At 44.3% G+C, this 17,603-nt stretch overlaps 1 protein-coding gene across 1 annotated transcript in view; it reads left to right on the top strand.

Moving 5' to 3' along the window:
• Positions 1-17,603, top strand: part of mtmr14 (myotubularin related protein 14) — a gene marked incomplete in the record, with an annotated part of 111,488 nt that overhangs the window by 88,513 nt on the left and 5,372 nt on the right. Inside the window, 3 exon segments of the mRNA XM_037679066.1 lie at positions 10,041-10,111; positions 10,191-10,265; positions 12,318-12,384. Coding sequence (XP_037534994.1) covers positions 10,041-10,111; positions 10,191-10,265; positions 12,318-12,384 — 213 coding nt within the window.

Genomic DNA, 17,603 nt, shown 5'->3' with positions numbered 1-17,603 from the left:
GGACGGAGACATGTCTGAGCACAGCTTGTACTAACAGTTTTTGAGCACGGCGGGGGACGTTCAACATGAGGGAAGAGGCAATGTGAGTGCTGCCTTTGGCTTTTTAGCTAGAGAGCCTGTATTTTGCGTTGCTAGCTTAGTGATATGTCGGTGCCGGGTGGGGGTGGGAGGGGCAAGTTCAGTTTGCTAGGCGGGGTGCTCAGTTCTTTTGACGGGGTGGGGCACCCTGCCTGTATAATGGTAGGGGAAACACTGAGACTATGGGGCCATTTACACAGTGCGTATTTTGAGTGCATCCGCAGCTTTCTCTCTGCAGATCTGCTGATCATTTACACAACACCAGTGGCCCCCCTCTTTGAATCCAGAGGTTTTATTTCATATAGGCTTCGCCCTTTAAGAGCTGTCGCTTAGTGGGTTTTATCCCGTCATGCGAAGCATTGCACTGAAAAATTTAGTCCACGCCCACCTGCTGTGTGGGCCCCACCCGGTCCGTATAAATTACGTTAAGAGCAGGTAATCAGCTCCCATTTTTCTTCAACGAGCTAATAGCACTGTCAGAAGAACGAAGAAGTAAAGTTGTGTAGATGACCAACCTTTGTTAAGAATGCTTGGCCCGTCACGTCGACCTCCGGTCGTCCCGGTGAGCTCTCCTCCCCGAGGAGAAGCTGATGAGCAGTCTTGTTTCAAGGTAAGCGCCAAGAAGTATTTCTCAGTGACAGGTCGCTACACGCTGGACAACGCCATCTTGTAATTTTCCTCTTATCGCCGACCCTCGGAGCGAATCGGATGGTTCCTCCGGGACAGGCAGCGTCAGCTGCAGCCCTGCTGCTCATTCCCTCCTGGAGAGCGTAATGTCGGTGGAGGGGGGCTGAGCGAATGCTCACCTAATCCAGGAGGCGGCTGACATGAAGGGACCCTTTTTTACGTCCCGCGTCTTTCCCGCCACTTCGGATGATCCGGCGGGAAGGTTTTTTTCTAGGCTCCATCCCGGCTCGCCGTCCTGATCCCATTTGGCCTCGGTTTCCCAACAGGACGTCCTACGGGGACGAGGCCACAGCCGGTTTCCTGGTAGATTGGGGGGCCGGTCTCCACAGTCCGCGCCCATTTACAGAGCAGAGGGGTTTTCACCGAGCAGAAATTCCCTCAGTGCCCCCTGGAGCCGAGCCTGACGGAGGCTTTTCTCGGAGCAAGATGTCCAGGTGGACCAGCGTCCCGCGCCTCCGGTTAGCGTAACCCAGACGGTGACACCGTTATCCAACTGAGCTCACCAGCATGTGTTCCAGATGGCCGCAACGAACAACACGTTACGCTACAAAGTTTGTTTTCTCAGTCATCCAGGTATATAACAACAAAAAAGGTTGAATCATGTCATCTGGACTTCGTTTTTTTTGTTAAAAAGAAACGTTTCGCCCCTCATCCAAGAGGCTTCGTCAGTCTGAGGCCTAGCCATCTGGTATTACCCAGAAGCCACCCTGACTCTTGTGTTTCAAGCCTGCCTCAGATACCCCTGAAGTCTGGCCTTTTCACTAATGGTTTCAAAAATACAAAGTTTGTTATAACACGTTACGCTGTTGGCGTACACGTTCAGAGGCGGGAGGAGACATACGCTCGCTCTGCAGGGCAGCTGACGTCATTCCCAACCGGTGCGCCTCTTTTGCTGTCTGCCGGCCTGCATCGCAGCCGGAGGACGAGGTCCCAGAGGTTCTCCTGGCTCGTCACTCCACCTCCCTCTCGGGGGAGCTGCAGAAGCCTTTTGTTGGAGGGCCCTCGTCAATGAGAGATCACTTTCAAGATGCTCCACGGCTGTACAACGCCTCCCCAGCTCTGCTACGCCAGTCCCTCCAGTCAGTCCCCGGCATCCGGAAGTTCAATTTTTCTCAGACTCCGCCAACAGGGGGCCTTCTAGGACAACAAACCACGGAGCTCAGGGGAAGATAACCAGGTGTCAGTTTGCTGGATGTGTGTAAGATGACACAATGTGGAAATAAACATCATTTTATGATGAAGTGTCTTTTAGCCAGGCCGTCAGCTCGGATGATCTGACAGCGGCTCCATCACACACACTCCTCACGAATGAGCCTTTTAAGGTTGTTTCATTCACTGCCGGCGGTGCCAACACGCGCTCCCGTGGCACGAGCAGCCTTCACCTATAAGGCGCTGCGTTATGAAAGCGCACACACAGTTCTCAGCGCCCGCCACTCACGTCAACGTAAACGTGAGACCGCGGTACGAGCCCAGTAACGTATCTCGCTCTCGGCAGGAGCGACACGCGTTTTCACCGCAGTGGTGTCAAACGCGCGCTCTAGCGGCGTGAACAGTTTCACAAGCCTCACAGCGGCTCTGCTCCTTCATCCTCGAAGAAGGTTTTCTGAATTAACACTGCAGCTCGTGGAATCACTGAAAAGCTCACGTGATTCGCAGCCAAGAATGAACGTGTTCTGCACAACGAGCCAAGTGGTAACCTCGCCCCACCGATGCCGCGCGCTGCTTCCTGACCACACCAGCGTCAACGCGTGCTCCCGCGGCAATCCTCGCTTAAGACATCGCATCAACGAGGGCGCACACACACGACTCTTCAGGGCACGTCGGCTCATACACGCACCCGCTCCCCTAGCGTTTACACGGAGCAGCAGCACCAACGTGAGCACAGCACAGATGAGCCGAGTCCCGCAGCATCAGCAGACACACACGATTTGCATGCTCGGCGGTGCGCATTTTTTCTTTCTCCTTAAGTGCGCACCAGCTCACATCAGCATGCATGTGAGCCCACAGCATAAACGCGTGCCCGCTTTATAACTTTATAAACGAGTGGCAATGAGCGCGCACTCCAGACGGATTGGCAAACCGTTTTCATCAGGGGATTCATGCTGCAGTACAGCTCAAACCCCAGTGCGGAGGAACTCTAGTGACGTTTTCTGTCATTTCTAGAACAGATCTCGTCCCTTCTCGCAGAAGCTCAGGAAATTCTGGTTAATGTAATTTCCAGAGTCTCAGAAGGAGAGGAAAACACAGGTTTCCTCTCTCTTCACTCCCTGGTCCCAACAAACCAGAAAAATTAGATTTATTCTAGATTTGTCAATTTTGAACTGTGAGAAACAACATTCCATTAATGCGCCCGAGCCACTCTGCAGCCGCCGCACAGAGCAGGGAAGAGAATTCTGCTTTAGCTGGACATCTGTTGCTACTGACCAGTTTGTACAGACAGGTGGCTGCAGTGCAACTCACGTGAAACCGGCAGAGTGACATCAGCTGTTTCTGTCAGCAGACCTACGTCACACGTCAGACTTCACAGAGGCACATACATTTAATGAGTTGTGGGGGCGCTGTGGTTCTCCACATAGCAGCTCATTTAATTGTTTTTGGAGTGTTGCACGGGGTTTTTGAATGTGAATCTACACTTTGCCTCTGTACTGTGGAATCATCGGGGTTTTTTGATTCACACAGACTGCAAGTGACTGTTGAATACATAAATGGCAGGAGATGTATGCGCTCAACCCATGTGCCACATTGTGAGACAGATGCTGTGTGGGGCACACCCAATCTGCTCTCCATTGGAGTAGGGTACATCTCCTGTGTTCTGAACAGGGGACAGATGTGATGTCCAAAGACGGTCTTTTGCGGCATGGGGACCGAGGACCTTCCACCCAGAGCTGATGGCTCAGACGCGGCAGAAATCCTGCGAGAGGCTGTGAACCTGTTGCAACACGAGAGAACGCTCTATGTCAACTATAATTATCATGGAGCCACGGGACGATCCACCGCTAGGTGTGGACGCGTTCGCTCACAGCCTGTGGTCGTAATGCTTCTTCACCTCCCTCACTCCCTCTGATATCACGGTCTTCTGAACCGAGCTCAGGAGGAGGGACTGACAGCTCTTCTGTCCCAAGTGCGTGAACGCATCATGGTCCCCAATCCTACGACACTTGTTATCGGGGCGCTCGTGGAACCTGCCGTGGAGGGAGGACGCTCTCCTCCAGGCGGGAGAAGCGATCAGGAGTTAATCAGAATAGGCCAGTACCTTTGGTCTGGCCGCTGAGTGGATCCTTTTGAGAGGATGGATCTCTCTCAAGATGTAGTGCGTACGATTCAGGATTCACGTGCTGCAACCACCACAGCGCTATTCACATCAAGTGGACAGTTTTTCAGCGCTGCTGTACAGAGAAAGGTGTAGAGGCCATTTCATGTCCACTAGGTGGTGTGTCATCCTTTCTGCAGCAGCTGATGGACAGAAATCTGGCGATCAGCACGAGTAAAACATTCACTGCAGCCATCTCTTCCTGTCACAAAATTTTCGGGGACATAGCAGTTTTTAATCATTTGATGATGAAGTGTTTCTTAAAAGGTGTACAGAGAAGGCGTAGAGGCCACCTCATGTCCACTAGACGACGTGCTGTCTTTTCTGCAGCAGTCGATGGACAGAAATCTGGCGTTCAACACGATTAACGTATGCTGCAACCTTTTCTTCTTGTCACAATGTTTTCAGAGACAGAACAGTTTTAATCATCCGCTGATGAAGCGTTTTGTAAAAGGTGTACAAAGAAAGCGTAGAGGCCACTTCATGTCCACTAGACGACGTGCTGTCCTTTTCTGCAGCAGTCTATGGACAGAAATCTGGCGTTCAGCAGAAATCTGGCGTTCAGCATGATTATCGTATGCTGCAGCCATGTTTTCTTCTTGTCTCGAAGTTGTCGGAGACAGAACAACCTTTAATCATCCTCTGATGAAGCGTTTTGTAAAAGGTGTATAGAGAAGATGTAGAGGCCACTTCATGTCCTCTAGGCGGTGTGCTGTCCTTCTGCAGCAGCTGATGGACAGAAATCTAGCGTTCAGCACGTTTTTTAAAGCGTTTTTTAAAAGTGTTCAAGACGCAGGCCTGTTTCCATGCCCACTTGCTTCACAGTGGGATTTAACGCTGGTCCTGCGAGCCCTGATCTAGGCTCCATCTGAGCTACTAAATCAGGCTCCAATTAAACTCTTGTTTCTTAAAACAGCCCTGCTGCTGGCTTTAACATCCGCTAAGAGTGTGAGTGATTATCTGCCTTCTCTGTCGCTCCGTCGTGTCTTGGAACTCAGACTGATGGCAGCTCAGCTGATCTAAGACTGAATCCAGTTTTTATGCCTAAAACATCACGAGCTTTTTAAATTCAAAGTGATATCGTTGGAGGGGTTTTTCCACTCCCCCCCCCACACACACACAATCAGAAGAAGAAGCATCTTTCCATCTTCTCTGTCCTGTGCAGGCGTTGACGTGTTGCATAGCGCTCACAGCTGCAATGCGTCAAACTTAACATGTTTGTGCGTTATAGAGATGCATCTGCAGGCCGCCCGTTATCCACCCAACACCTGTCACACTGGTTGTGTGAGGCCATTTCTGAAGCCTACAGAGCATCAGATTTAGAGCCTCCTGTCAACCTCAGGGTGCACTCGACCAGAGGTATCGCATCTACGACTGCTTTGCATTATGGTACGACAATGCAGGACATTTGCACTGCGGCCGAGTGGTCAACACCCTGCTCATTCATTCACTTTCATCTACGTAATGTGACGGCTTGTTCCATGACACATTCTGTCCTTAGTGTTTTAACAGAATGAATATTGTTGTTTCATGGAACTCCGTTTAACTCACATCTGTCTGCATGCATTACAGTGTGAGATGTTGTTATCAGCCACAAGTTGTGATTGTTATTTTGGTTCTAATGTCATTAATCAGTTCATGACTATTGTTACCAATCAGTTCATTTGATTATAATCAGTTCATTTGTTATTATTAATCTGTTCATACTGTTCAGCCATGAATCAGTTGTTTCATGGCCCCCCTTCCCAACATCTTCCTTCCCCGTTGAAAGTTTCCGGGGCGTTCATGCATTCAGAACGCATATTTATACAACATGCGTCTGTGCATGGTACACATAATTACACAATGCGTAATTACGAACATGGGGAGCTGAGTGACAAGACGTTTTTTGGGCAAGCTTCTGCTTCATACGGTGTTCAAATGGACCCAGTGAGGCGAGGACCACATCTGCTTCGCCCTTAACCCACTAAGCGACAGCCTTAAAGGGCGAAGCCTATACAAAATAGAATGTTGGTTACGTACTGTAACCCCAGATTCTATGAGTATAGGCGTAGCCCTTTAAGCGTCAGGCCTCACTGGCTCCTAAGTGGCTGAAGAAAAACTATTTGGGAGCCGATTACCCGCTCTTAACGTAATTTATATGGACCGGGTGGGCATGGACTAAATTTTTCAGTGTGATGCTTCGCATGACGGGATGAAACCCACTAAGCGACAGCTCTTAAAGGGCTACGCCTATACTCATAGAATCTGGGGTTACAGTACGTAACCAACATTTCTGAACCCCCCTTCCAGAGTGGAGGTTTTTCACTGACACCCCGCTGATAATGTAAACATCTCCCGCTGAGGCTTTGTGTTAAACCACATGCGCACATACACGCGTGGACAGACGCTATATTTCTATCAACAAGGCGGCTTACAGTGCTTTCAGAACCTCGACTGATGGAATATACAGGTCCTTCTCAAAAAATGAGCATATTGTGATAAAGGTCATTATTTTCCATAATGTAATGATAAAAATGAAACTTTCATATATTTCAGATTCATTGCACACCAACTGAAATATTTCAGGTCTTTAATTGTTTTAATACTGATGATTATGGCATACAGCTCATGAAAACCCAAAATGCCAAAACGGCTGCTTCAACAAAGCTGCAAGGCTCCATCTTGTGTCGGGAGAGGGAAAAAACTGACACGCAGCTCAAAACTTTGTTTACACAGAGCGGTGCATTCAAGAGCATAGGAACTTTTACATTCAGAAAGTAGCCGTAATCAAACAGAACCAAGCTCACTAAACAAGCCAACTACACAACAATGTGAGCTTTCTAACAGCTTTGTTAATAAAGGTTATTAAAGGTTGAATGAATATACTTCATTAGAATCAGACTTTTTAAAGAGCAAGTCAGCCACTTTCCAAGAAATTCATAAATTACCGTCAACTGTGGATGAGCTCAAATCTCCTGAGTTTCCTGATGTATTCTCAGCCTGCTATAACTCAAGACAGAGAGGAGTAGCAATATTAATACATAAAAATGTGAACTTCACAATATTAGACACAGTTATGGACCCGCAAGGTAGATATATAATATTAAAATTATCCATACTCAGTCAAAAATATTGTATTGTTAGTTTATATGGGCCAAACGTGGACGATGCTGCTTTTTTTCATGATCTCTTCTCTACTCTATCAAATCACATGGATTGCTCGCTGGTACTGGGAGGTGATCTTAACTTTGGTCTAGATAACAAAATAGACAGGCTGAATGCAGTAGGAGCTCAACGCAGTTGGCAATCCAAAAATGTAGTTAAACAGTACATGAGTGATTATGGACTCTGCGATGCATGGCGGTCTCTTCACCCTAATAGTAAAGAGTATTCTTTCTTTTCACATGTGCATCACTCTTACTCTCGTTTGGATTATTTTATAATCAGCAACTCATTGCTGACCAACATTTCAGACACTAAGATACACCCTATTGCTGTCAGCGATCATGCACCAGTTACTTTAAATTTAGATAATAAGAATGAAATCTCAAAAAGTATAAACTGGAGATTAAATACCTCACTGCTTATGGACGAAGAATTTATACAATACTTTGTATTCGTCGCATCGAGGCAGAGATTAAGGCAAAGAGATTCACAACCAAGTGTTAAAGACTGACATATCGTTTTGAAAGTACCATATTTTGATTGATTTGTTGTGATCCTAATTTCTTTCTTTCTTTTTTAACTGAGAAGTTGTCAGGGTTTGGTGGACAGGAACGAACCCAGTAGTGCAGACAGGACTCAACTCGGCAGATTAAAAAAACTAAATACTTTAATGACGAATAAAGAAGTAACAAAACAATAAGCTGACGTGGCAGCAACACTTACATAAACCAGAAGACTCAGGAGGGAAACTCAGAAGGGACTCAGGAAGCTCAGGACAACTCAGGAGACGCAGGAGAACACGAGATACCCAACGAATACGACGCGACGAGGAACAAGACAGAAAAGACAGCTTTTATACAAGGACAAAACGAGACGTGATTACAAACAGCTGTGACGAGACAAGGGTGACACCAATTAAACTGAAGAGAACACACAAGGGAAACACAGACACAAACAGAGTCCACCAAATGGTACCATCCTTACAGAAGTAGTGTGGACTGATGTCTTCACAGTATTCTATTTTTTTGAAATCCTGTTTTTGTGAGTTTCATGAGCTGGAAGCCCAAATTATGTAAAAATAAACAAATAAATACTTGAAATAATTTAAATTGTGGGCCCTGAATCTATCATCTATTAAAAATTAACTTTTGAATGGAATTACGGAAGTTAAACAACTTTTCCATGATATTAAATAGTTGGACTTCCAGACCTTGGCCTCATGAAATTTTGTCTGACTGGACCTCTTTAAATTATAATTGAATACCCCTAGGCAGCACGGTGGCGCAGCTGGTAGAGCTGCTGCCTCTCAGTGAGCAGGTCCCCGGTTCAAATCCCGGTCCGGTGGCCTTTCTGGGTGGAGTTTACATGTTCTCTCCATGCATGTGTGGGTTTTCTCCGGGTACTCCAGTTTCCTCCCACAGACCAAAAACATGCATGTTAGGCTGATTGGTAACTCTAAATTGTCCCTAGGTGTGAGTGAGAGAGTGAATGGTTGTTTGTCTCGTTTGTCTCTATGTGGCCCAGTGATGAACTTGCGACCTGTCCAGGGTGTCCCCCGCCCCTCGCATAGTAATTGCTGGACATGGGCACCGGGGACCCCCGTGACCCAAAATGGAAGATGCGGGTAAAAGATAATTGATGGATGGATGGATGGATGAATATTCGTGGTTTAGGCTTTATGATTCCTGTGAGTTGATTTAGTATATCTTGTTCCACATCTTCATTTTAATGCTGTTGTTTTAATTTTTTAAGGTATATTCTTACTGCTTTTTATTTCTGTGTTACCCTTAGTGTTAAGCACTTTGATAACAGTCTATCTGTTTTAAATTGTGCTCTATAAATAAATATGACTTGACTTGACTTGACTCCTAGGCGCCTTTCTTTTAAAATTTCCTGGGCCATTTCCCCTTGGGGGAGATTCCAGGGCAGACCCAGAACTGTCTGAAATTAATATGTATACTTTCTGGTCTGGACACTTTTGGGTCCCCAGGAGGAGCTGGAGAAAATTAAACCTGGGGTTCCCTCCACGAACTGTTATCACAGAGAAGGCAGTAAATGGATGAGTGGGTGATGTTTACAGTCTTTTACATGAAGGATTCAAGGTTCTTTATTTGTCCTACACACTACATGTAGTACATGTGGTGGAACGAAATTGTGCACACATGGGCCCAGTTATATCCATTAAAAGTATAAAATGTAAAATAAAAACCGCAATAAGATCTAAGATATGAACTAAGAAGAACGTCAACTAAAAATAGTCTAAGCACTAGTAGTACAAAAACAATACGCCGAACAACAGCACAAACATGAGTCTGTGTGAGCAGATGAGTAAGAATGAACACATCAACATTGAAACAGATCAGCAGCAACATGAAACAGATCAGCAGCAACATGATGTGATTTTTTTTCACAGTGATTATTCTGGTTAGAAATTCATGAGTCTAACAGCCTCAGGGTAGAAGCTGTTCCTCAGTCTAGTGGTTCTACACTTAATGCTCCTCAACCTCCTTCCTGAGGGGAGCAGGACAAAAAGTGTGTGCTGGGTGAGTGAGGTCCTTCATGATGCAGGTGGCCCTCTTCCTGTCTGTGATGGTGGGGAGACTGACTCCAACATCTTCTGTGCAGCCTTCATGCCACATGTTGATGCTGGAGCACAGGATGCTCTCCACTGCACAAATGTAGAAGGAGGTGAGGACTGAGCTTCCAGACCAGCTCGTCTCAGCCGCCTTGTGTTGACTTAAACTGTTTTTGTATCAGTGTGTCACATTACCTTTTTGTTTGTTTCCAGATGTGTGTGAAATCTTTTTTCTCCTTCCAGGCTGTGAGTTTTTTAAAGAATACAAGGACCGAGACTACACCGCTGAGGGTCTAGTGTTCAACTGGAAGCAGGTATGGACTTTAAGCTCTCAGGCTGCTCAGGTTCTGACGAGAGGTGATTTTTCTGATGGTTTTGTGCCTGCACTCACAGGACTACGTGGATGCTCCTTTGACAATCCCATCGTGCTTTACTCAGAACTTGAACATCGACTGGACTCAGTACCAGGTCATCTCTCTTTTTGTTTTGTTTTCTGCTGTAAGATGTGTTCCTGGGTGGTTCTCTGCAGTGCCACCTATTGTTAGCACAACACTGTATATATTCAGTACAAAGCACAAATTATGTAAAAATAAACAAATAAATATTTAAAATCATTTAAATTGTGGACCCTGAATCTATTATCTATTTAAAGATCAACTTTTTGAATGGAATTACGGAAGTTAAACAACTTTTCCATGACATTCAAATTTTTTGGAAAAGGTCTGTATATCAATACAAAGAATAATCAATGCTCTTATCACATTCATACACTGATGGGACACACATGGCAGGCAATGGGGGTTCACTGTTTTAACCAGGGACACCTTGGCATGTGACTGCCAGTGGAATCAAACCCCCAACTCTTGTATTAGAGGACAACTCCTGTACAGGTCCTTCTCAAAAAATGAGCATATTGTGATAAAGGTCATTATTTTCCATAATGTAATGATAAAAATGAAACTTTCATATATTTCAGATTCATTGCACACCAACTGAAATATTTCAGGTCTTTAATTGTTTTAATACTGATGATTATGACATACAGCTCATGAAAACACAAAATGCCTGTCCCAAAAAATTAGCATATTTCATCCCACCAATGAAAGACAAGTGTTTTTAATACAAAAAACGCCAACCTTCAAATAATCATGTTCAGTTATGCACTCAATACTTGGTCGGGAATCCTTTTGCATGAATGACTGCTTCAATGCGGCGTGGCATGGAGGCAATCAGCCTGTGGCACTGCTGAGGTGTTCTGGAGGCCCAGGATGCTTCGATAGCGGCCTTAAGCTCATCCAGAGTGTTGGGTCTTGTTCTCTCAACTTTCTCTTCACAATATCCCACAGGTTCTCTATGGGGTTCAGGTCAGGAGAGTTGGCAGGCCAATTGAGCACAGTAATACCATGGTCAGTAAACCAGTTACCAGTGGTTTTGGCACTGTGAGCAGGTGCCAGGTCGTGCTGAAAAATGAAATCTTCATCTCCATAAAGCTTTTCAGCAGATGGAAGCATGAAGTGCTCCAAAATCTCCTGATAGCTGCATTGACCCTGCGCTTGATAAAACACAGTGGACCAACACCAGCAGCTGACATGGCACCCCAGTGACTGTGGAAACTTGACACTGGACCTCAAGCAATGTGAACTCTGTGTCTCCTCTCTTCCTCCAGACTCTGGGACCTTGATTTCCAAAGGAAATGTAAAATTGACTGTAATCAGAGAACATAACTTTGGACCACTCAGCAGCAGTCCCAGGCGAGATGCTTCTGACGCAGTCTCTTGTTCAAGAGTGGCTTGACCTGGGGAATGTGGCACCTGTAGCCCATTTCCTGCACACGCCTGTGCACGGTGGCTCTGGATGTTTCTACTCCAGACTCAGTCCACTGCTTCCGCAGGTCCCCCAAGGTCTGGAATCGGCCCTTCTCCACAATCCTCCTCAGGGTCCGGTCACCTCTTCTCGTTGTGCAGCGTTTTCTGCCACACTTTTCCCTTCCCACAGACTTCCCACTGAGGTGCCTTGATAAAACACTCTGGGAACAGACTATTGGTTCAGCAATTTCTTTCTGTGTCTTACCCTCTTGCTTGAGGGTGTCAATGATGGCCTTCTGGACAGCAGTCAGGTCGGCAGTCTTACCCATGATTGCGGTTTTGAGTAATGAGCAAGGCTGGGAGTTTTTAAAAGCCTCAGGAATCTTTTGCAGGTGTTTAGAGTTACGTTGTTGATTCAGATGGTTAGGTTAATAGCTTGTTTAGAGAACCTTTTCATGATATGCTCATTTTTTGGGACAGGCATTTTGGGTTTTCATGAGCTGTATGCCATAATCATCAGTATTAAAACAATTAAAGACCTGAAATATTTCAGTTGGTGTGCAATGAATCTGAAATATATGAAAGTTTCATTTTTATCATTACATTATGGAAAATGATGACCTTTATCACAATATGCTAATTTTTTTTAGAAGGACCTGTAACTACTCAGCCACAGATGTCCTACGTGTGATCAAAGTTTGTGTTTGTTTTTCAGTCATGGGACCTTGTGGAGCAGACCCAGAACTACCTGAAGCTGCTCCTCCACATCATCAATAATGATGGTAAGTGGATGGAGACAGTGATGCAGAGCTGCAGATACTGGAACACTTTCTCTCTTTGCTCAATATTTTCATCTTAATTGTCACAGTTTCCATGCAGATGTGTTCAGGTTGTACATGCATTCACTCTTTTAGTTACCGACTGTAACAAGAATATAATAATCAGCTAAATACTGCATAAAGATTACTATTTCTGTACACACATAGATTAAAAGCTGTTGAAGGTTATGCGTGGTTCTTGTAGCATCACATTAAACCTAACAAGTTAAGTCCAAAAACAAACCAAAACTAAGCAACTGGACCTCTGTTCTGTAATGTTTAGCTTCCCATCCATGGAGCTTTCTCATTTCAGAACTGGAGAGGGTGCAGTTCCAAGCTTTGGAACCCTGATTCTACTGACAGATTCCTATTAAAGATGCAGTTCAATTCAAATCAGGCATTAAGCTCGTAAAATAATCACAACTTTGTAAGTTATGTTGTGCTTTTTCTGTATTTTTTACAAGCAGCATTTGCATCAGTACATCTGCACAGTCCAGATTCAATACATGGGATGTAAGTTATCCACTAGAGGTGTAACGGTACGCTGAAATCACATTTCGGTTCGGTTTCAAGGAGGGCTCAGTTCGGTTGATTCTTGGTACAAAAAAGGCCAAAATAAAGACTTACAAAACATTTATTTTGAAAATATGCCAAGTAAACAAGTTCAGTCATGACAAACTTCTTAGCTGGAGGTGATCTGGTGGATGAAGAAGACTCAGCTCTATCTCGTTGACATCCTCAGAAAAAAACGAGTTAATAAGATTATAAATTTAAATTAAAAAGTTAATTACATCACAATAATACAATAACAATACCTCTTCTTGCACGGTCATCATTTCTGTTGAATATTCTCTTGTTCATCATCATCATCATCAGGGCAGCGCTTTAATCTGGTCCAGGGCTTGTTGACAATCAGTTTTAGCTTTTTCATAAAGTGCTGCTACAACTTTTTGACTGAAGTGTTGACGTGATGGGATGTCCTAGAGGGGCTCAATTACTTTAAAGCTGGCGCATTAATAACATTCGGACGTAGATCCAGAGCTTTAAAACCTCCTACAACGCCAACAAACCCCAAAATACATTAAAGACTGGTTCATCCCAAAGATCCAGTCCCCCGGCACAAACAGAGCAATATTGTGTATGTTGTTCAGTGTCAGGAGGGTGATCAGTCTTACATCGGGGAAACTAAACAGCCACTGGCCAAAAGGATGGACCAGCACAGAAGATCATCATCATCAGGCCAGGACTCTGTGGTCTACACTCATCTCCAGGCCAGAGGTCACTCTTTCAAGGATGAAGATGTTCACATCCTGGACAGAGAGGAACGATGGTTTGAGAGAGGAGTAAAGGAGGCCATCTTTGTGAAAAGAAACCGTCCATCATTAAACAGGGGTGGAGCCTCCAGGTTCAACTGTCCCCCTCTTACAATGCTGTGATTGCTAGTATCACTCAGCCCTCTGTGAACAGTAAACAGCCATCAGGTGCTAATGATCCATTGTTAGGCTGATGGTCCTTCTTGAGCATGTGATCAGCTGGTTCTGGTTGTCAGCAGCAAACTGGTTGATCCACTCTGAGAAGGTGCTATTTATAAGGCTGAGTTTGTTGCAGCTCCTCAGACTGAAGAAGTCTTCTGGATGAAAGATGAAACGTTTCTACATTTTTTTGTTTTGTTTTTATTGAATGTCCAGATTAGAGGATGACACATGAGTGGATTTTCACTCCTGTCCTGTCCTGGTACCACAGAAAAAATCCTGTCCTGTCCCAATCCTGGTCCAGAGTAAAAAAATTAATCCTGTCCTGTCCCACTCCTGGTAACATGACTCCTGCTCCTGTTTCTCATTTAATTTTTAGGAAATACATTGAATTTGATTTGATCTTCTACCCATTCCTGTTTAAATTACTTTGTGTTGTTCAGTTTTATTTCAAAGATATGACAACAGGAACAGTTCATCTGTGGTGAAATAGAGACATTTATTTCCTTAATCCAAACAAAAACCTTCACTAAATGTCATAAAACAAATAATCCATGGCCTGTAGTCTATATAATGTTTCTACGGAGGATCAGCTGATGAGTCTGTTTCTGGCTCTTTTGAAGGTCAGTTCCAGTAAAAACAAAAAATCTAAACCAGTCCATGGGTCACACCATGTCTACCTTAGATGAAAGAACCCAAACATAACAAGTTGCATTTTACTAATTTATTGAGCAATTGTTTCCTTTAAACAGTGACATCACTGTCGTGTTTTAAATTGTTTAAACAAACAAACAAATAAAAATAATGTACCAAGCAGAGAAGTCAACAAATAAAAATGTTTAAATTATTCTACATTGGACGACGTCCTCCAGAAGTTCAGTGTATGTGGTCGAGGTAACGAGCTCGTTTGGGTGAAGCATGATGTCGTGCATCTTCCCAGACTTCAGAGCTTCATTTACAGACTGGACCATTGCAGGTCTGGTGTTCCACCTCATCTCTCCACAGCTGGACCAGTCCAGAGCCTTGTGGAACCTAAAAGTGACAGAAGACGTGCACGAGTCAAAATAGTGTCACAGTGACTACAAATTACAATCTGTTGGTCTTTCTTTTGGAAAAAATATTTGATCAAAAACAAGAGATTTACAATTTAAATTAAGTCAAGAAAATGTGACCTTTGCAAATATAAATTACAGAAGCTTAATTTTTATTTATTTCACTTATCATATTTTATAATTAAACAGCCTCACAGGCAGAGATTACAAGATGTTATGTATCTTACCTGCTCTGTTGAAGTGTGGGACAAGAGTCTTTGTGTCCAAAGCTGTTTAACAGTTTGCTTCCAGAGCTAACAGCTTCCTGTGTTAGGTAGAAAAATTAAATTAAATTAAAGACAAACAAAAAGCTTAGTGCTACTTCTTGTGCCATGCTTTATAAAACAGTCATTGAATAAAGTATTTACTTATGTAGGTAAACATAAATGATTAAACCTGTTAAAATACACCAGAATGCAGGAAATAGCAGCTGCTTTATACAAAAAGTTATGGGGAGGACCCACAGGCCTCGCACCAATATGCCCTCCCTACAATAACAGTTATTATAATGTATGTGTAACCAGCCTTTCATATAAAAACTGGGATATTTTTACCGGAGAATGCGTGCACTTTAACCAGGAAGAGTTCGGTTGTTTTTTGACATTACAAGCAGCGACAGATAATGAAGATTTTAAACTAAAAACCCACATAACAAAGCAGAGCATCATTTTTAAATTAAAAGGGACAAGGAGGAGAAAAATGCGCTGCTTGAGTCTGTTCATTTACAAAGTCCGACTCCCCGCAGCTCCTCACAGCTGAGACTAAAGTTTAAATCAGCACAGCACCAACACAACTCTCATGAAGTTCAGGTTGTTTGACTCTTTCCTGCCTGTTCTGTGACTTTAATAGACAGACACTTACTTCTTACCTTGAGTTGCAAACTGTTTTCAGTTACTCAGTACCGCTTCACTCGCTGCTCCTCCCCCTCTCGGTGAAAAGCTACGACTCGAACACTTGACTCCTGGGAAATGTAGTCCTTTTAACTTGTGTTAAAGTGAAGGCTTACTGAAAGAAAACTACAAAATAGCTGCGCCCGTGTTTTTTTTTTTGTTTGTTTGTTTCATTTTCATTTTTGGTTATTGGTCAGTTTTCGCTCCTGTCTGCTCCCGTTAGCTTTCAGTTCGGTCACGTCCCGGTCATGTGAGTTATAATGAGGTTGACTTTGGTCCTGCCGGAATTCGGCCGGAATCACGTGACCAGCGGTACTCCCGAAAAAATGACATCCTCTAGTCCAGCGGACCAGATTTAACTTTTGTAGATTTTCTTTATTAGATTCTGAAAATGTTTATCTCACTGTACTAAATGGCATTTCTATGTGTGTGAATGTTTCTGTTCAGTGCCCTGAGACAACGTCTGTTGTGATTATATATAATATATAAATTGAATTAAATTAAGGGCAGCATGGTGGCGCAGTTGGTAGAGCTGCTGCCTCTCAGCGAGCCTGGTTCAAATCCCAATCAGGGGCGCTTCCTGGGTGGAGTTTGCATGTTCTCTCCATGCATGTGTGGAGTTTCTCCAGGTACTCCGGTTTCCTCCCACAGTCCAAAAACATGCATGTTAGACTGATTGGTGACTCTAAATTGTCCCTAGGTGAGAGAGTGAATGGTTGTTTGTCTCGTTTGTCTCTATGTGGCCCTGTGATGGACTGGAGACCTGTCCAGGGTGTACCCCGCCCCTCACACAGTGATTGCTGGACATGGACACCGGCGACCCCCGTGACCCAAAATGGAAGAAGCGGGTAAAGAAAATGGATGGATGGAACTGTACAAAATTGATTGACAGCTGCTGATGATTATGACTTCATAACTCTTCATGTTTTTGATGGTGGTGAGACTTTTTCATCAGTGATCAAAGTTTAAACAGTCTGCGTTCACCAACATTTTCACTGAACAGAACATCACTGTGTTGATGTTGGAATTGACTCCAGCCTCCTGCTCTCAGTTATTGAGAAGGTCTTCCAGTGACTCTGATTAAAGCTGACATGAAGTCGGACTGTAGTGAAGTGTGTGGTGGGTCTGCTGCTGTAAGAGGGAGGATTAGTATTGTCCAGGTTCTTCTGGTCAGGGTAGAAACATGAGTGAGTCTGTAGAGTGAGTGGCAGACAGTAAACAGAGCAGCTAACTCATGTCAACCAGTCTGTAAGGTCGTTTTCACACCAGATAGTCCGGTAGACTCAGTTCAGTTCGGGACCAATATTCATGACCTTTTGTTACATTTGAGCTGGTGAGTTTGCATTCACACTGCACTGTGCAGTCGAGTCAACCTGTTGAACAACCTGTTAAACCAACCTGTTGATCCATCCTGTTGATCCAACCTGTTGAACCAACCTGTTGAACCAACCTGTTAAACCAACCTGTTGAACCAACCTGTTGATCCATCCTGTTGATCCAACCTGTTGAACCAACCTGTTGAACCAACCTGTTGAACCAACCTGTTGAACCAACCTGTTGATCCAACCTGTTGAACCAACCTGTTGAACCAACCTGTTGAACCAACCTGTTCCCCCGCTCACCTGTGGTGGCGCTGCACCAAGAACTACTGAAAGAAACAACACAAAAACCTCTGAAGACACGTCTTCTTCTTCTTCTTCTTCTTCTTCTTCTTCTTCTTCTTCTTCTTC

Source organism: Nematolebias whitei, chromosome 7 (assembly GCF_014905685.2).
Source record: "Nematolebias whitei isolate Nwh7 chromosome 7, NemWhi1, whole genome shotgun sequence".
In the NCBI taxonomy this organism is placed as follows: domain Eukaryota; kingdom Metazoa; phylum Chordata; class Actinopteri; order Cyprinodontiformes; family Rivulidae; genus Nematolebias; species Nematolebias whitei.
This window is presented reverse-complemented; position numbering and strand designations above follow the sequence as displayed.